We start from the raw sequence: 21,360 nt of genomic DNA, 5'->3' as shown, positions 1-21,360 counted from the left end.
ATGTTAGCTCCTCACTTAGCCTGTACTGTATCATGTTAGCTCCCCACTTAGCCTGTACTGTATCATGTTAGCTCTCCACTTAGCCTGTACTGTATCATGTTAGCTCCCCACTTAGCCTGTACTGTATCATGTTAGCTCTCCACTTAGCCTGTAATGTATCATGTTAGCTCCCCACTTAGCCTGTACTGTATCATGTTAGCTCTCCACTTAGCCTGTACTGTATCATGTTAGCTCCCCACTCAGCCTGTACTGGGAGTCTGGACTGTATCATTTTAGCTCCCCACTCAGCCTGTACTGAGAGTCTGGACTGTATCATGTTAGCTCTCCACTCATCCTCTACTGGGAGTCTGGACTGTATCATGTTAGCTCCCCACTTAGCCTGTACTGGGAGTCTGGACTGTATCATGTTAGCTCCCCACTTAGCCTCCACTGGGAGTCTGGACGGTATCATGTTAGCTCTCCACTTAGTCTGGACTGTATCATGTTAGCTCCCCACTTAGCCTGTACTGTATCCTGTTAGCTCCCCACTTAGCCTGTACTGTATCATGTTAGCTCTCCACTCAGCCTGTACTGGGAGTCTGGACTGTATCATGTTAGCTCCCCACTTAGCCTGTACTGTATCATGTTAGCTCCCCACTTAGCCTGTACTGTATCATGTTAGCTCTCCACTTAGCCTGTACTGTATCATGTTAGCTCCCCACTTAGCCTGTACTGTATCATGTTAGCTCCCCACTTAGCCTCAACTGAGAGTCTGGACTGTATCATGTTAGCTCCCCACTTAGTCTGGACTGTATCATGTTAGCTCCCCACTTAGCCTCCACTGGGAGTCTGGACTGTATCATGTTAGCTCCCCACTTAGCCTCCACTGGGAGTCTGGACGGTATCATGTTAGCTCTCCACTTAGTCTGGACTGTATCATGTTAGCTCCCCACTTAGCCTGTACTGTATCATGTTAGCTCCCCACTTAGCCTGTACTGTATCATGTTAGCTCCCCACTTAGCCTGTACTGTATCATGTTAGCTCCCCACTTAGCCTGTACTGTATCATGTTAGCTCCCCACTTAGCCTGTACTGTATCATGTTAGCTCCCCACTTAGCCTGTACTGTATCATGTTAGCTCCCCACTTAGCCTGTACTGTATCATGTTAGCTCCCCACTTAGCCTGTACTGTATCATGTTAGCTCCCCACTTAGCCTGTACTGTATCATGTTAGCTCTCCACTTAGCCTGTACTGTATCATGTTAGCTCCCCACTCAGCCTGTACTGGGAGTCTGGACTGTATCATGTTAGCTCTCCACTCATCCTGTACTGGGAGTCTGGACTGTATCATGTTAGCTCCCCACTTAGCCTGTACTGGGAGTCTGGACTGTATCATGTTAGCTCTCCACTCAGCCTGTACTGGGAGTCTGGACTGTATCATGTTAGCTCTCCACTCAGCCTGTACTGGGAGTCTGGACTGTATCATGTTAGCTCTCCACTCAGCCTGTACTGGGAGTCTGGACTGTATCATGTTAGCGCCCCACTTAGTCTGTACTGTATCATGTTAGCTCCCCACTTAGTCTGGACTGTATCATGTTAGCTCCCCACTTAGCCTGGACTGTATCATGTTAGCTCCCCACTTAGCCTGGACTGGGAGTCTGGACTGTATAATTTTAGCTCTCCAGTTCATCTGACTGGATCAGGAGCCTAACTATTGAACAGAGTAGTAGCTGAGTTCATCTGACTGGATCAGGAGCCTAACTATTGAACAGAGTAGTAGCTGAGTTCATCTGACTGGATCAGGAGCCTAACTATTGAACAGAGTAGTAGCTGAGTTCATCTGACTGGATCAGGAGCCATTCTGGGATGTTAATATACCTTTTATTTATTTACATTTAACTTTATTTAACTAGGCAAGTCAGTTAAGAACAAATGTATCTTATTTACAATGAGGGCCTACCAAAAGGCAAATGGCCTCCTGCGGGGACGAGGGCTGGGATTAAAAATTATATATATATATATATATATATATATATAAAAAATCTAGGATAAAACACACATCACGACGAGAGACAACACAACAGTACATAAAGAGAGACCTAAAGACAACAACATAGCATGGCAGCAGCACATGACAACACAGGTATTGTTTTGGTATGGAGTAACGTGATACTAAACCTGGTTTCCAAGTCCAAATTGTGGTCTGGTGACAACACACACGTACGTACCTTTCCATCCAGGTTCGTTTCCCAGGTGGCTCTCTTCTTGTTGACAGGACAGTCCACCATCTGCTGCATAGACACCTCATACTCTCCATCTAACAACTGCAGACGCCTACACACACACACACACGAAAACATTAACAGCAACAGATACAGCCCATCCAACAATTGCAGACGCCTACACACACACACACAAAAACATTAACAGCAACAGATACAGCCCATCTAACAACTGCAGACGCCTGCACACACGAAAACATTAACAGCAACAGATACAGCCCATCCAACAATTGCAGACGCCTACACACACACACACACACACACACACACATTAACAGCAACAGATTCAGCCCATCCAACAACTGCAGACGCCTGAAAGGAGGAAGGGACATCGGCCGTCTTCCAGAGCTTCAGATCGGTGATGCAGAGCGAGTCGGTTTTTGTAAAGAAAGTTGATTTCTAGACGGCCAACTGCAATTAAGTTGTTGTGGACCAAGCCCCACAGTCCTCCAGAGACGTGGACCAAGCCCCACAGTCCGCCAGAGACGTGGACCAAGCCCCACAGTCCTCCAGAGACGTGGACCAAGCCCCACAGTCCTCCAGAGACGTGGACCAAGCCCCACAGTCCTCCAGAGACGCGGACCAAGCCCCACAGTCCTCCAGAGACGCGGACCAAGCCCCACAGTCCTCCAGAGACGCGGACCAAGCCCCACAGTCCTCCAGAGACGCGGACCAAGCCCCACAGTCCTCCAGAGACGCGGACCAAGCCCCACAGTCCTCCAGAGACGCGGACCAAGCCCCACAGTCCTCCAGAGACGCGGAACAAGCCCCACAGTCCTCCAGAGACGTGGACCAAGCCCCACAGTCCTCCAGAGACGCGGACCAAGCCCCACAGTCCGCCAGAGACGTGGACCAAGCCCCACAGTCCTCCAGAGACGTGGACCAAGCCCCACAGTCCTCCAGAGACGCGGACCAAGCCCCACAGTCCTCCAGAGACGCGGACCAAGCCCCACAGTCCGCCAGAGACGTGGACCAAGCCCCACAGTCCTCCAGAGACGCGGACCAAGCCCCACAGTCCTCCAGAGACGCGGACCAAGCCCCACAGTCCTCCAGAGACGCGGCACAAGCCCCACAGTCCTCCAGAGACGTGGACCAAGCCCCACAGTCCTCCAGAGACGTGGACCAAGCCCCACAGTCCTCCAGAGACGTGGACCAAGCCCCACAGTCCGCCAGAGACGTGGACCAAGCCCCACAGTCCTCCAGAGACGCAGAACAAGACCCACAGTCCGCCAGAGACGTGGACCAAGCCCCACAGTCCTCCAGAGACGTGGACCAAGCCCCACAGTCCTCCAGAGACGTGGACCAAGCCCCACAGTCCTCCAGAGACGCGGACCAAGCCCCACAGTCCTCCAGAGACGCGGACCAAGCCCCACAGTCCTCCAGAGACGCGGAACAAGCCCCACAGTCCTCCAGAGACGCAGAACAAGACCCACAGTCCTCCAGAGACGCGGACCAAGCCCCACAGTCCGCCAGAGACGCGGAACAAGCCCCACAGTCCTCCAGAGACGCGGAACAAGCCCCACAGTCCTCCAGAGACGCGGAACAAGCCCCACAGTCCTCCAGAGACGTGGAACAAGCCCCACAGTCCTCCAGAGACGTGGAACAAGCCCCACAGTCCTCCAGAGACGTGGAACAAGCCCCACAGTCCTCCAGAGACGTGGAACAAGCCCCACAGTCCTCCAGAGACGTGGAACAGGCCCGCCAGAGACGCGGAACAGGCCCGCCAGAGACGTGGAACAAGCCCCACAGTCCGCCAGAGACGTGGAACAAGCCCCACAGTCCGCCAGAGACGTGGAACAAGCCCCACAGTCCGCCAGAGACGTGGAACAAACCCCACAGTCCGCCAGAGACGTGGAACAAGCCCCACAGTCCGCCAGAGACGTGGAACAAGCCCCACAGTCCGCCAGAGACGTGGAACAAGCCCCACAGTCCGCCAGAGACGTGGAACAAGCCCCACAGTCCACCGGAGACGCGGAACAAGCCCCACAGTCCACCGGAGGCGCGGAAACAAGCCCCACAGTCCGCCAGAGACGTGGAACAAGCCCCACAGTCCACCGGAGACGCGGAACAAGCCCCACAGTCCACCGGAGGCGCGGAACAAGCCCCACAGTCCTCCAGAGACGCGGAACAAGCCCCACAGTCCACCAGAGGCGCGGAACAAGCCCCAAGAGTAGTAAACCAACTATAATTCAGACAAGTGAGGACATTCAGGACAGTCCTCACTTGTTAAAGGCTATTTTAGGGTTAGGTTTAGGGGTTAAGTTTAAGGGTTAGGTTTAGGGGTTAGGGGTTAAGTTTAAGGGTTAGGTTTAGAGGTTAGGGGTTAAGTTTAAGGGTTAGGTTTAGGGGTTAAGTTTAAGGGTTAGGTTTAGGGGTTAGGGGTTAAGTTTAAGGGTTAGGTTTAGGGGTTAAGTTTAAGGGTTAGGTTTAGGGGTTAGGGGTTAAGTTTAGGGGTTAGGTTTAGGGGTTAGGGGTTAGGTTTAGGGGTTAGGGGTTAAGTTTAAGGGTTAGGTTTAGGGGTTAGGGGTTAGGTTTAGGGGTTAGGGGTTAAGTTTAAGGGTTAGGTTTAGGGGTTAAGTTTAAGGGTTAGGTTTAGGGGTTAGGGGTTAAGTTTAAGGGTTAGGTTTAGGGGTTAAGTTTAAGGGTTAGGTTTAGGGGTTAGGGGTTAAGTTTAAGGGTTAGGTTTAGGGGTTAGGGGTTAAGTTTAAGGGTTAGGTTTAGAGGTTAGGGGTTAAGTTTAAGGGTTAGGTTTAGGGGTTAAGGGTTAGGTTTAGGGGTTAGGGGTTAAGGGTTAGGTTTAGGGGTTAGGTTTAGGGGTTAGGGGTTAAGTTTAAGGGTTAGGTTTAGGGGTTAGGGGTTAAGTTTAAGGGTTAAGTTTAAGGGTTAGGGAAAATAAGAACTTGAATGGGAATCAAATTGTTGGTTCCCAAAAAGTCCTCAAGTATAGTAAGACATAGCTCTGTGTGTGTCTGTGTGTACCTGTTCTTATCAAACACAGTCATCTGAGCTACGAACGTCGTTTCTCCAACTTCTTCTTGTCTGACGGTGGAGCTTCTCTTCTTCCTGTTACACACATCCTCTGTACCAATACAAGACTGGGGTTAACACACACACACACACACACACACATCCTCTGTACCAATACAAGACTGGGTTTAACACACACACACACACACACACACATCCTCTGTACCAATACAAGACTGGGGTTAACACACACACACACACATCCTCTGTGCCAATACAAGACTGGGGTTCACACACACACACACACACACACACACACTGTACCAATACAAGACTGGGGTTAACACACACACACATCCTCAGTACCAAATCAAGACTGGAGTTCCCCCCACCCACATGTAGTTTAACTCCAGCACTAAGCCTACCTATATTCTCATTGGTCGGTCCATTGACCAGTCCGCTGTGCTGCGTCCTGCCTGGTCCAGACACTCTGAACAACAGGGAGTAGGACTTAACCGTGTGGCCGTTGCTGGCATCAAACTCACTACTGGACACCACCAGAGAAGGACAGGAGCCCGGCTTGGGCTGACTGCTGGGACTGCTGCTGTCTGGGTTCAGAGGCACCTGTTTCTTCCCTGTAGGAACCTGCTTCACTGGACAGCTCACATCCTGGAGGTGGGAGAGAACAGGGGGAGTGGAAATGTGTATGGGAGAGTGGGGAGTGGAAATGTGTATGGGAGAGTGGGGAGAAAAGAGAGAAGAGGATGGGAGAGAACGGGGGAGTGGAAATGTGTATGGGAGAGTGGGGAGAAAAGAGAGAAGAGGATGGGAGAGAACGGGGGAGTGGAAATGTGTATGAGAGAGTGGGGAGAAAAGAGAGAAGAGGATGGGAGAGAACAGGGGAGTGAAATGTGTATGAGAGAGTGGGGAGAAAAGAGAGAAGAGGATGGGAGAGAACAGGGGAGTGAAATGTGTATGAGAGAGTGGGGAGAAAAGAGAGAAGAGAATGGGAGAGAACAGGGGAGTGGAAATGTGTATGGGAGAGTGGGGAGAAAAGAGAGAAGAGGATGGGAGAGAACAGGGGAGTGGAAATGTGTATGGGAGAGTGGGGAGAAAAGAGAGAAGAGGATGGGAGAGATAGAGGGATAAAATGAGGGAAGATGTGAGCGCACACACACTTACATTTTTGTCACTTAGCAGACGCTCTCACACTCTCTCTCTTACCTTCCTCTTCTTGTGACAGACTTTAACCAGCAGCACCTCTAGAGAAACAGAGTTCTGCTCATTCTCTGAGGCTACGGATGACTTCTCTGTAGAGGGAATGAGAAGACAGTAACCGTCAGGATGAGAGGGGAATAAGAAGACAGTAACCGTCAGGATGAGGGGGGAATGAGAAGACAGTAACCGTCAGGATGAGAGGGGAATAAGAAGACAGTAACCGTCAGGATTAGAGGGGAATAAGGAGACAGTAACCGTCATGATGAGAGGGGAATGAGAAGACAGTAACCGTCGGGATTAGAGGGGAATAAGGAGACAGTAACCGTCAGGATGAGAGGGGAATAAGGAGACAGTAACCGTCGGGATTAGAGGGGAATGAGAAGACAGTAACCGTCAGGATGAGAGGGGAATAAGAAGACAGTAACCGTCAGGATGAGAGGGGAATAAGAAGACAGTAACCGTCAGGATGAGAGGGGAATAAGAAGACAGTAACCGTCAGGATGAGAGGGGAATAAGGAGACAGTAACCGTCGGGATTAGAGGGGAATGAGAAGACAGTAACCGTCAGGATGAGAGGGGATTAAGGAGACAGTAACCATCAGGATGAGAGGGGATTAAGAAGACAGTAACCGTCAGGATGAGAGGGGATTAAGAAGACAGTAACCGTCAGGATGAGAGGGGAATAAGGAGACAGTAACCATCAGGATGAGAGGGGATTAAGAAGACAGTAACCGTCAGGATGAGAGGGGATTAAGAAGACAGTAACCGTCAGGATGAGAGGGGAATAAGAAGACAGTAACCGTCGGGATGAGGGGAATAAGAAGACAGTAACCATCAGGATGAGGGGGGAATAAGAAGACAGTAACCGTCAGGATGAGAGGGGAATAAGAAGACAGTAACCATCAGGATGAGAGGGGAATAAGAAGACAGTAACCGTCAGGATGAGAGGGGAATAAGGAGACAGTAACCGTCAGGATTAGAGGGGAATAAGGAGACAGTAACCGTCAGGATTAGAGGGGAATAAGAAGACAGTAACCGTCAGGATTAGAGGGGAATAAGGAGACAGTAACCGTCAGGATTAGAGGGGAATAAGAAGACAGTAACCGTCAGGATGAGAGGGGAATAAGAAGACAGTAACCGTCAGGATGAGAGGGGAATGAGAAGACAGTAACCGTCAGGATTAGAGGGGAATAAGGAGACAGTAACCGTCAGGATGAGAGGGGAATAAGAAGACAGTAACCGTCAGGATGAGAGGGGAATAAGAAGACAGTAACCGTCAGGATGAGAGGGGAATGAGAAGACAGTAACCGTCAGGATTAGAGGGGAATAAGAAGACAGTAACCGTCAGGATGAGAGGGGAATAAGAAGACAGTAACCGTCAGGATTAGAGGGGAAAAAGAAGACAGTAATTGTCAGGATTTAAACAAATAACGTGCATGTGATATCTGATTAAATTGATATTTGCCATCGTCCCTGCAAACAAGTTAAACACTTACCGACCATCATCCCTGCAAACATCAAGTTAGACACTTACCGACCATCATCCCTACAAACATCAAGTTAAACACTTACCGACTTTATGAAAGAACCCAGTGAAGGTGAGTTGCAGGTGTGAAGCCAGGCTGGGGACAGAGTTATACAAGAGTTACTAAAAATACCTTAGATCTCATTCTTTCAGGTGTGAATGGGTGTTTTGGGACTATGGATATCATGCACTTTGGGAGTTAAAGTAATAGTCCACTCAAAAACGATATTTTACTCATTGATACAGCCCCATTTTGTTTTGCAAGTCATTGGTTAAAGTACAGGACATTGGCCTGGAGAACTTTCAACAAGGAAAGTGTAGCAGGCCACATCATCCCTGTATCAACAGTGGACTAATGGAAAAAGACCAGAGCTGTGTTCGAATACCCATTCTAACATACTGTATACCCATACTAACATACTGTATACTACCTACTTAATGAGTACCCATACTAACATACTGTATACTAGCTACTTAATGAGTACCCATACTAACATACTGTATACTACCTACTTAATGAGTACCCATACTAACATACTGTATACTACCTACTTAATGAGTACCCATACTAACATACTGTATACTACCTACTTAATGAGTACCCATTCTAACATACTGTATACTACCTACTTAATGAGTACCCATACTAACATACTGTATACTACCTACTTAATGAGTACCCATTCTAACATACTGTATACTACCTACTTAATGAGTACCCATACTAACATACTGTATACTAGCTACTTAATGAGTACCCATACTAACATACTGTATACTACCTACTTAATGAGTACCCATTCTAACATACTGTATACTACCTACTTAATGAGTACCCATACTAACATACTGTATACTACCTACTTAATGAGTACCCATTCTAACATACTGTATACTACCTACTTAATGAGTACCCATACTAACATACTGTATACTAGCTACTTAATGAGTACCCATACTAACATACTGTATACTACCTACTTAATGAGTACCCATTCTAACATACTGTATACTACCTACTTAATGAGTACCCATACTAACATACTGTATACTACCTACTTAATGAATACCCATCCTAACATACTGTATACTACCTACTTAATGAGTACCCATTCTAACATACTGTATACTACCTACTTAATGAGTACCCATACTAACATACTGTATACTACCTACTTAATGAGTACCCATTCTAACATACTGTATACTACCTACATAATGAGTACCCATACTAACATACTGTATACTACATACTTAATGAGTACCCATACTAACATACTGTATACTACATACTTAATGAGTACCCATACTAACATACTGTATACTACCTACTTAATGAGTACCCATACTAACATACTGTATACTACCTACTTAATGAGTACCCATACTAACATACTGTATACTACCTACTTAATGAGTACCCATACTAACATACTGTATACTACATCCTTAATGAATACCCATACTAACATACTGTATACGACCTACTTAATGAATACCCATACTAACATACTGTATACTACCTACTTAATGAGTACCCGTTCTAACATACTGCATACTACCTACTTAATGAGTACCCATTCTAACATACTGCATACTACCTACTTAATGAATACCCATACTAACATACTGTATACTACCTATTTAATGAGTACCCATACTAACATACTGTATACTACCTATTTAATGAGTACCCATACTAACATACTGTATACTACCTACTTAATGAGTACCCATACTAACATACTGTATACCCATTCTAACATACTGTATACTACCTACTTAATGAGTACCCATTCTAACATACTGCATACTAACATACTGTATACTACCTACTTAATGAGTACCCATACTAACATACTGTATACCCATTCTAACATACTGTATACTACCTACTTAATGAGTACCCATACTAACATACTGTATACCCATTCTAACATACTGTATACTACCTACTTAATGAGTACCCATACTAACATACTGTATACTACCTACTTAATGAGTACCCATACTAACATACTGCATACTACCTACTTAATGAGTACCCATACTAACATACTGTATACCCATTCTAACATACTGTATACTACCTACTTAATGAGTACCCATACTAACATACTGTATACTACCTACTTAATGAGTACCCATACTAACATACTGCATACTACCTACTTAATGAGTACCCATACTAACATACTGTATACCCATTCTAACATACTGTATACTACCTACTTAATGAGTACCCATACTAACATACTGTATACTACCTACTTAATGAGTACCCATACTAACATACTGCATACTACCTACTTAATGAGTACCCATACTAACATACTGTATACCCATTCTAACATACTGTATACTACATACTTAATGAGTACCCATACTAACATACTGCATACTACCTACTTAATGAGTACCCATACTAACATACTGCATACTACCTACTTAATGAGTACCCATACTAACATACTGTACACTACCTACTTAATGAGTACCCATACTAACATACTGTATACTACCTACTTAATGAATACCCATACTAACATACTGTATACTACATCCTTAATGAATACCCATACTAACATACTGTATACTACATACTTAATGAATACCCATACTAACATACTGTATACTACCTACTTAATGAGTACCCATACTAACATACTGTATACTACCTACTTAATGAGTACCCATACTAACATACTGCATACTACCTACTTAATGAGTACCCATACTAACATACTGTATACTACCTACTTAATGAGTACCCATACTAACATACTGTATACTACATACTTAATGAATACCCATACTAACATACTGTATACCCATACTAACATACTGTATACTACATACTTAATGAATACCCATACTAACATACTGTATACTACATACTTAATGAATACCCATACTAACATACTGTATACTACATACTTAATGAATACCCATACTAACATACTGTATACTACATACTTAATGAATATATACTATTAGTAAAAATGTAAGTAAACTGTAAACAAACAGTATCCTTTCAGTTGAGCGTTCGCCCGTCTGCAGGAAGTTGATTCTGTTGCTATGCAACCTCTTGCTAGCATAACAAATAACTAGCTAGACATTTTAAGACTTCGGGTGTGTTCATAAATTCAAATCTGGACTGCCAGAGTTGTTGTCAGATTGTCTGTTTGTAAATTCAGAGTGTTTGGCTCTCAAAGTGTTAACCCTAGTGGGTTAACTGCCTGTTCAGGGGCAGAACGACAGATTGTCAGCTCGGGGATTTGAACTTGCAACCTTCCGGTTACTAGTCCAACGCTCTAACCACTAGGCTACCCAGCCGCCCCAGTTAGTGCGGTTAGTATCGGAACACAGCTCTGGAAGATGATGGTCTGTTTACCTGTGTGCCTTCTGCTCAGCCCTCTTCTTCTCCACTCTGTACAGCAGGTGATCCACCCTGGAGGACTTCCTGATCCCCCCCCCAGAGAACCCCCCCCCCAGGGTTAATAGACAGGACACACTGGGGATTTACACTGCATCTCTGAGGCTGTGTCCTCCTCCTCCACACTTGTGTTGCATACTCCCCGTCAAGGATTTAACCACGCTGGAAAGGTGCTCCACCCACTGCTCCACCCACTGCTCCACCCACTGCCCCACCCACTGCCCCTACAACCATCCAATGTTAAATCCAAGGCAGGAAGTGTGAAAGTGGGAGAATCAGACGTCACCACTAAATGAAGATATATATCATCGTAAAGTGAGGATGTATTCAACCCACTGAGCTCTGTACACTCCTTGAAAATGGAGTGAAAATGGCAGATTTTGGGGGTATTTATAAATCTCCTAAACTGTAACAGTGGCTGTACGGTAAGACGCTATACATGATGTCAGAGCTCAGTGTCTGTACAGTAACATGCTATACATGACATCAGAGCTCAGTGTCTGTACAGTAACATGCTATACATGATGTCAGAGCTCAGTGTCTGTACAGTAACATGCTATACATGATGTCAGAGCTCAGTGTCTGTTCAGTAACATGCTATACATGACGTCAGAGCTCAGTGTCTGTACAGTAACATGCTATACATGACGTCAGAGCTCAGTGTCTGTACAGTAACATGCTATACATGATGTCAGAGCTCAGTGTCTGTTCAGTAACATGCTATACATGACGTCAGAGCTCAGTGTCTGTACAGTAACATGCTATACATGATGTCAGAGCTCAGTGTCTGTACAGTAACATGCTATACATGATGTCAGAGCTCAGTGTCTGTACAGTAACATGCTATACATGATGTCAGACCTCAGGCTCTGTGCTTCACAGCTCTGTATGGGTTTTGACTGACAGCCGTTATGAACTAGAGCCCCGTACGTGACCAGAAGTTGTCCCCATCCCTGCCCCTAAATGGGCAACTTTTGTACATTTTTTGTTGACCGAGGGAAGGAAATGCTGTGAATGAAGAGGACTCAAATGTATTTATAAAGATGAGACGTTGAGGACTATAATAAACACTGCTTTGATGTGATACAAGCAAACCAATCATTTCCAGATGATAAAACTCATGTCATATACACAGTGTCAACACATTCCAAGATGACATGGCGTCATACCCTGGGTTGTTCCGTTCAGAATGAGCCGGGTTTGTCACCTCGGCACACGCACCAGAATGCACTCACGACTCCTTCCCACAGGCACCAGAATGCACTCACGACTCCTTCCCACAGGCACCAGAATGCACTCACGACTCCTTCCCACAGGCACCAGAATGCACTCACGACTCCTTCCCACAGGCACCAGAATGCACTCACGACTCCTTCCCACAGGCACCAGAATGCACTCACGACTCCTTCCCACAGGCACCAGAATGCACTCACGACTCCTTCCCACAGGCACCAGAATGCACTCACGACTCCTTCCCACAGGCACCAGAATGCACTCACGACTCCTTCCCACAGGCACCAGAATGCACTCACGACTCCTTCCCACAGGCACCAGAATGCACTCACGACTCCTTCCTACAGGCACCAGAATGCACTCACGACTCCTTCCTACAGGCACCAGAATGCACTCACGACTCCTTCCTACAGGCACCAGAATGCACTCACGACTCCTTCCTACAGGCACCAGAATGCACTCACGACTCCTTCCTACAGGCACCAGAATGCACTCACGACTCCTTCCTACAGGCACCAGAATGCACTCACGACTCCTTCCTACAGGCACCAGAATGCACTCACGACTCCTTCCTACAGGCACCAGAATGCACTCACGACTCCTTCCTACAGGCACCAGAATGCACTCACGACTCCTTCCTACAGGCACCAGACTTACCATCAGCTTCCCTGAATTGCCTTGTGAAAGCATAACATCGTATTAATATTGTATTTTATAACTTAGCTAGGTCATGTTGACCATAGGCATCATTTGAAAGCTTGTTCTATCTGCCCCAGATAGCGATTTACAATAGAGAGCGTTTTGGGATTGTGTAAACAACAACAGTAATAGTATGATGGAGGAGATGCGGGGTTGTGTTCCTAACAAAACAACAATAGTGCTTGGTCTAGTTCCTCAATGGCACAGAGAGGAGAGATTTTTAAAAAACACCTTGTAGTTGAAGACTTCTTTCAGACATAAAAGTGCATTGAAATGACTTAGGAACTGTGAACACTTTGGAGAGGTGTGTGTGGACACCAGTTAGTTAGCCCCATGTTGAAAGATGTTTGTCTTATGTTGCACCTCCAACACATAGGAATAGTATCATGTTCCTGAATGTATTCAGAGTATTTTCAGATTTCATTATCAACATATGTAGTGAAAAGTACAGTAAATGTAAAATGTACATAACATGTTTGGATTCAGCCTTGTGGGAAAGGAAAAGTCACCTCGTCAGTTGTCCAACTGAATGCCTTCAACTGAAATATGTCTTCTGCATTTAACCCCCAACACCTCTGAATCAGGGGGAGGGCTGAGGGCTGTGGAGGGCTGCTTTAATCGACAGGGGGCGGAGGGCTGCTTTAATCGACAGGGGGCGGAGGGCTGCTTTAAATCGACAGGGGGCGGAGGGCTGCTTTAATCGACAGGGGGCGGAGGGCTGCTTTAATCGACAGGGGGCGGAGGGCTGCTTTAATCGACAGGGGGCGGAGGGCTGCTTTAATCGACAGGGGGCGGAGGGCTGCCTTAAATCGACAGGGGGCGGAGGGCTGCTTTAATCGACAGGGGGCGGAGGGCTGCTTTAAATCAACAGGGGGTGGAGGGCTGCCTTAATCGACAGCCACGTTGTCGGCGCCCGGGGAACAGTGGGTTAACTGCCTTGCTCAGGGGCAGAACGACAGATTTAGACCTTGTCAGCTCTGGGATTTGATGGCCCAAAGCTCTAACCACGAGGCTACCAACCTGTCAGGTGAACTGTTGTGTCGTCACCTTTAGTCTAATAATTTCCCTATAATCTCCTAACTGTTCCGTTTTGATAGTTACCATGGTTATACATTTGCATTTCGTATTTATTCTGTAAGAAACATTTTCAATTAAGGAGGGTGTTCCAGCATTAAGAAGTAATTTGAGGGAATTTGGCAGGGCTAGGTGGGATGACATCACTTCAGTTACATCACTTCAGGTTGTATTAGTATTGCTGGTGACGGTAGGGGGCAAACACATGATTCTAGATATCACTATAATCAAGAAGAACTCAGGGCCTCAAATATCACTATAATCAAAGGATATGCAAAACAGCTAATATGACTAAACACACCCTTTCTCATTTACATAGAGAAAGATATAGCCAATAGCCGACCAGCCTAACGATATGCAAAACAGCTAATATAACTAAACACACCCTTTCTCATTTACATAGAGAAAGCTATAGCCATTAGCCAACCAGCCTAACGATATGCAAAACAGCTAATATAACTAAACACACCCTTTCTCATTTACATAGAGAAAGATATGGCCATTAGCCAACCAGCCTAACGATATGCAAAACAGCTAATATAACTAAACACACCCTCTCTCATTTACATAGAGAAAGATATGGCCAATAACCGACCAGCCTACACGTACGTCGTCTCATTTCAGCAGACGATGGTCCTGTGTGGTTCAGTTAGGAAGAGTGCAGCGCTAGCAACAATGGTCCTGTGTGGTTCAGTTAGGAAGAGTGCAGCGCTAGCAACAATGGTCCTGTGTGGTTCAGTTAGGAAGAGTGCAGCGCTAGCAACAATGGTCCTGTGTGGTTCAGTTAGGAAGAGTGCAGCGCTAGCAACAATGGTCCTGTGTGGTTCAGTTAGGAAGAGTGCAGCGCTAGCAACAATGGTCCTGTGTGGTTCAGTTAGGAAGAGTGCAGCGCTAGCAACAATGGTCCTGTGTGGTTCAGTTAGGAAGAGTGCAGCGCTAGCAACACGGTTCATTTTCAATTCCCACAGGGATCACTGGTTTTCAAGAACATCAAATCTGTGATGATGCATCATGGGTAAATTGATCTACAAAATAATAAACAAGTAGTTATATGATGCAAGGTGATTTGTAGATCAGTCAATCTGTAGTCACCTGCAACGTTGAACAAGTCCATAGACATACAGATGTATGTGTACATTACATCACTCAGTGAAACAGCAGGGGCAGCCCCCTCCTACACTATGCAGCCCCATGGCGGTTGGCCCTCTGTTAAGATAACAGCATACTGAACCAACCACACACACACTCTCCCCTGCAGTAATCCAACAGGGTTTAACCCTACCAACTCTTCTCTTAAAAAAGACTGGAAACTCATCAAACTCGCTTCATGAGTATGCTGAGAGTGGCTAACATGTCAATGTACATGTGAAAGCATTTAACAGTTAGAATCAACACCTTCATGCAGGTGTAAGAATACGTCCAAGATAAATACACAACGCAGAGTTTGAGAGGATGAGAGGACGAGAGGACTAAAAACAAAATATAACACTAAAAATGGTCAATAGGGAATTGTCAATGTAAATAGGAGTTGGTTTTCAGTTCAACAGCCGTTTAGAATCTGTGGAATGTCACTCCTGAACTCAGAGCTTCGTTCTGTACAGTCCGGAGCAGGATACTGGTTATTTGGCCATTGGCCCAGTCATACTGCAAAGGACTTTTGATTGGTCAACCCCTAGGCTATAAAACAGCATCCTGTTCCTTTGTTCGGGGGGGAGAAAAGCTGAGAGGGGAGACTGAACATCTGAACATCTACCTCCCAGCATAACATCTTGATTTGTCCTTCTCAAATAAACCTATTTTTCCCTCCCCTTGATTTGCTGTGGAGTTTGTGTTATTGAAGAATAACCTAAATGGCCAAGGCAGGTTTTTACCGTGTGCCGTTGGTTCTGGAGTTTCTGTGGGACATGTAGGTGAGGCTTCTGTGCAGAAATATGGGCTGAAAATACAACAACAAAATGACAAGGGAAAAAAAACTATTAGAAATCTGCACTTGCATCTTCTGCACTTTGACAGAAATGTTGCAACTGATTGTCCAATGACCAAACAGATTGTCCAATGACCAAACAGATTGTCCAATGACCAAACAGATTGTCCAATGACCAAACAGATTGTCCAATGACCAAACAGATTGTCCAATGACCAAACAGATTGTCCAATGACCAAACAGATTGCCCAATGACCAAACAGATTGCCCAATGACCAAACAGATTGTCCAATGACCAAACAGATTGTCCAATGACCAAACAGATTGTCCAATGACCAAACAGATTGCCCAATGACCAAACAGATTGTCCAATGACCAAACAGATTGTCCAATGACCAAACAGATTGTCCAATGACCAAACAGATTGCCCAATGACCAAACAGATTGTCCAATGACCAAACAGATTGTCCAATGACCAAACAGATTGCCCAATGACCAAACAGATTGCCCAATGACCAAACAGATTGTCCAATGACCAAACAGATTGTCCAATGACCAAAAGAAGGCCATTCTATCTAGTGGAACTGTGCAGCGCATCAAAACTTTCCCCATCTTCAAAACAGACATCATTAACCAGCCATGTTACAGCTGGTTCAAGGTAAGTCTTTATCTGCTCAACAGAACACTATTCTAGGAGGTACATGAAATGGTTACCATCTTCATAACAGACACACCATTAGAGGTCACAGACAGTAAAGAATGACAGGTGCTGAGAAGGTTTCCAACGTACCGCTATCAAGTTCCTTGTTCTGAGAAACCTGTAGATCTGGGTTGGTTCTGGAAACACAATAGACTGGTTGAACATTCACTAAGTTCACAGTAAATTACATTGTTGACAATAACATTATATTGATAACAGACTGGATAAACATTCACTAAGTTCACAGTAAATTACATTGTTGACAATAACATTATATTGATAACAACAGACTGGTGGAACATGCACTAAGTTCACAGTAAATTACATTGACAATAACATTATATTGATAACAACAGACTGGTTAAACATTCACTAAGTTCACAGTAAATTACATTGACAATAACATTATATTGATAACAACAGACTGGTTAAACATTCACTAAGTTCACAGTAAATTACATTGTTGACAATAACATTATATTGATAACAGACTGGATAAACATTCACTAAGTTCACAGTAAATTACATTGACAATAACATTATATTGATAACAACAGACTGGTTAAACATTCACTAAGTTCACAGTAAATTACATTGACAATAACATTATATTGATAACAACAGACTGGTTAAACATTCACTAAGTTCACAGTAAATTACATTGTTGACAATAACATTATATTGATAACAGACTGGATAAACATTCACTAAGTTCACAGTAAATTACATTGTTGACAATAACATTATATTGATAACAACAGACTGGTGGAACATGCACTAAGTTCACAGTAAATTACATTGACAATAACATTATATTGATAACAACAGACTGGTGGAACATGCACTAAGTTCACAGTAAATTACATTGACAATAACATTATATTGATAACAACAGACTGGTTAAACATTCACTAAGTTCACAGTAAATTACATTGACAATAACATTATATTGATAACAACAGACTGGTTAAACATTCACTAAGTTCACAGTAAATTACATTGTTGACAATAACATTATATTGATAACAGACTGGATAAACATTCACTAAGTTCACAGTAAATTACATTGTTGACAATAACATTATATTGATAACAGACTGGATAAACATTCACTAAGTTCACAGTAAATTACATTGTTGACAATAACATTATATTGATAACAACAGACTGGTGGAACATTCACTAAGTTCACAGTAAATTACATTGACAATAACATTATATTGATAACAACAGACTATTCATCCTAGAAGGGTAATTATTGTTGGCTCTGAAACTGACACTGGGTCAACATTTATTAGCTTACAGTAAATTACTTTACATAAACAACAATCTTATTTGTATACTCGTTCAGACAGTAGAGTATTGTTCAGTTCATTAGAGTTCAGTAGAGTATAGTGCAGTACAGTAGAGTATAGTGCAGTACAGTAGAGTATAATGCAGTACAATAGACTATAGTTCAGTACAGTTCGGTAGAAGATCGTTCAGTTCAGTTCAGTTCAGTAGAGGATAGTTCAGTAGAGTAGAGTATAGTGCAGGATTGTATAGTTCAGTACAGTACAGTATAGTTCAGTTCAGTAGAGGATAGTTCAGTTCAGTAGAGGATAGTTCCATATAGTATAGTTCAGTACAGTGCAGTAAATTATAGTGTACTCAACTAGTGTGCTCTACTGTATACTGTATGGAACTATACCTTTCTTTACTGTACTCTACTGTCCAAACATGTGAATCCAACTGTGGTTTGTGACTACTATGATTTCCCATTGTAGCCAATTCAATTGCAGAAATTCTGTTACCGATTTTTCTGAAATTCTCTCACCGATTTGATGACGGGATTTGGAGTTGTAATCACTTAATAATTCATTAACAAAATGTACGTCAGTAAAAACACTCTAGCTATGTGGGTTTTTGATAACGGAATTTCAAGGCACAAGGGAATGTTTTCTTAAACTTACAGAAGGCAGAAACACTTCCCCAAAACAAAATATAAGGGTTGATTTTAGGAGTCTTTACTTCCAACATGGTTGTGTTTTAATGCATTTCTAAAACCTTTTAATACTTTCTGGTAGATGTTTTCTAAGACCCCTTTTCCATATGTTTGACCAGAAATCAAAGCCTTTGCTTATTCAGCATTTTTAGGATGGGAAATGGTTGAAAAATGTATATACACACACACACCTTTACATTTTCCACAAATATAGACTTCCCATGTTGGTGATCATGGGTCCCTTTAATGTGCAAGTGACCCTATACATATTTATGTGTGTTGCATTAATAAATCAAATGTATTTATGAAGCCCTTCTTACATCAACTGATGTCACAAAGTGCTCTACAGAAACCCAGCCTAAAACACCAAACAGCAAGCAATGCAGGTGTAGAAGCACGTTAGTTAGTACACAGCTGCTAGCTACCATGCTGTGTTGTCATGTGTTGCTGCCATGCTATGTTGTCTTAGGTCTCTCTTTATGGACTGTTGTCTCTCGTCGTGATGTGTGTTTGGTCCTATATTTTTATTGTAATCCCAGCCCCCGTCCACGCAGGAGGCCTTTTGCCTTTTGGTAGGCCGTCAATGTAAATAAGAATTTGTTCTTAATTAGTTAAAAGGTTCAATAAAAAAATGTAACAAATATTTCAAAGGCAGCACGTGCTCATTTCTTAAAGTAGTTCTGGCACATGTCATCTCTTCAGAGGAGGAAGTAAGCAAACACGTGGTAAAATAAATTAACTACAGTAGTTAGCTATAAATCTAAAATAGGGTCAGATTTCTTTGTACACTGATGACTGTCAAATCATTGTTGTCAGATGCTTTGAACATGACGTCTTTCTGGTGAAATGTGGTTATACTTTTGTTTTTCGAAAGATGCCTCACAAGGGACACTACTATATAAACTAAATAGAGATTGATTGTAAATGCCAATCTAGCAATAAAAAGATAACTAATCATGCAAACAACATTATATGACGACAATGACAGCAACTCACTTTCAAATGCCTGCAAGAACAACTCATGATCGGCTTGAACCAGTTCCATTTTCGGCTTCTTGGCTGCGGGCATCACAACTGCAGTTGTCTGGTGGTGGTAGACACGGCCGTTCGCTCTGCCGCCACCGGTACCAACGTATCCCACAACGGGACCCGATACGTTGTTGCCGCCGTCAGAAGAACCGTGCTTCTGGGGAGACATGGCCCAGGAAATACAAAATGTCCCAGGTATATTCCAAATATGGAAGAAAAAAAATGTCAAGTCCTTTGTCAAAACAAAGAGTAACGTTACCAAAAACGAGCAAGCTGAAGCTAGCCAGGCGGTGTTAGCCAGCAAAGTTAGCTAGCTATCTTCTTGTCAAATTCATGGAATAAACATTAGTCTTGTTGTAGAAATGCATTGTTTGTTGGCTAGAAAAAAGTTCGTCAGAGAAACTATTTCGATTAAATCGCAAGGACGCACGAAATTAGAGAAGTTAGCAAGCACCCGGCACGTTCACCTAGCTATCTGTGTGTAGCTATGTTTCCTACTGAACGTCAGTTAGCTAGTTATGCTAACCCTGAGCTAGCTTGTTAGCTGGACCTGCTGAATCGCTGTAGATATCACAACAAATAAGGTGAGTTGGAAAGATGCCATGAAATAATGCTAGCTAGGCTAGCCGCTATGTCGGTTTGGTAAAGCTACAAAACTCTACGCAAATGAACCATTTAGTACAATTTTTCTGAGAGCTTCTACGAAACAGTCAAATTGACCGTTTTTTTTCTCTCCCACATATCAGGCATAAACTCCCTGAACGCAATAATTCAAATGGTGACTTGAAAGCAACCGCCCTCACAGATCCTAGTCGAATCAGAGGCGTTGTTTGGAGAAGTGAGAGTTGTGATTGGTGCGAATCATCACGGGTTGGCAGATGACGTTCGGTAGAGAAACGTTTGCCACTCACACGCAAGTCGTTACTAGTTACCTCAGCCACAAAGTCAAAATACTTTTCTGAAGCCTTTGGGGCTTTCACCAAATCATGCTGAAAAAAATATTAATTATGCAAATCTTTTAACAATATGCACATTAATGACATCTGCTGGTCAGCAATGAAAAGCAGCATTTGACCTCCGAAAAAAAGAGCAATTTCCAAACGCCTGAAGGTACCACGTTCACCTGTACAAACAATAGTACGTAAGTTTAAACACCATGGGACCACGCAGCCGTCATACCGCTCAGGAAGGAGACGCGTTCTGTCTCCTAGAGATGAACGTACTTTGGTGAGAAAAGTGCAAATCAATCCCAGAACAACAGTAAAGGACCTTGTGAAGATGCTGGAGGAAACCGGAACAAAAGTATCTATCC

At 43.9% G+C, this 21,360-nt stretch overlaps 1 protein-coding gene across 1 annotated transcript in view; it reads right to left on the bottom strand.

The window, feature by feature from the left end:
• suz12a (SUZ12 polycomb repressive complex 2 subunit a) overlaps positions 1-17,182 on the bottom strand; it is a 34,798-nt gene extending 17,616 nt beyond the window's left edge. The window contains exons 1-8 of the mRNA XM_090197742.1: positions 17,126-17,182; positions 16,283-16,347; positions 11,364-11,432; positions 8,017-8,066; positions 6,452-6,537; positions 5,653-5,896; positions 5,240-5,339; positions 2,207-2,312 (exon numbers count right to left, since the gene is read on the bottom strand). Coding sequence (XP_090053868.1) covers positions 2,207-2,312; positions 5,240-5,339; positions 5,653-5,896; positions 6,452-6,537; positions 8,017-8,066; positions 11,364-11,432; positions 16,283-16,317 — 690 coding nt within the window. The 5' untranslated portion in view covers positions 16,318-16,347; positions 17,126-17,182. The remainder of the gene's footprint in view (positions 1-2,206; positions 2,313-5,239; positions 5,340-5,652; positions 5,897-6,451; positions 6,538-8,016; positions 8,067-11,363; positions 11,433-16,282; positions 16,348-17,125) is intronic.
• Between the last annotated feature and the right edge of the window lie 4,178 nt (positions 17,183-21,360).

The sequence above is a fragment of the Oncorhynchus mykiss genome, chromosome 13, assembly GCF_057628025.1.
Source record: "Oncorhynchus mykiss isolate SJ-2025 chromosome 13, ASM5762802v1, whole genome shotgun sequence".
NCBI classification, from domain to species: Eukaryota; Metazoa; Chordata; class Actinopteri; order Salmoniformes; family Salmonidae; genus Oncorhynchus; species Oncorhynchus mykiss.
The sequence above is the reverse complement of the archived record's forward strand: the minus strand, read 5'-3'. Positions and strand labels throughout refer to the sequence as shown.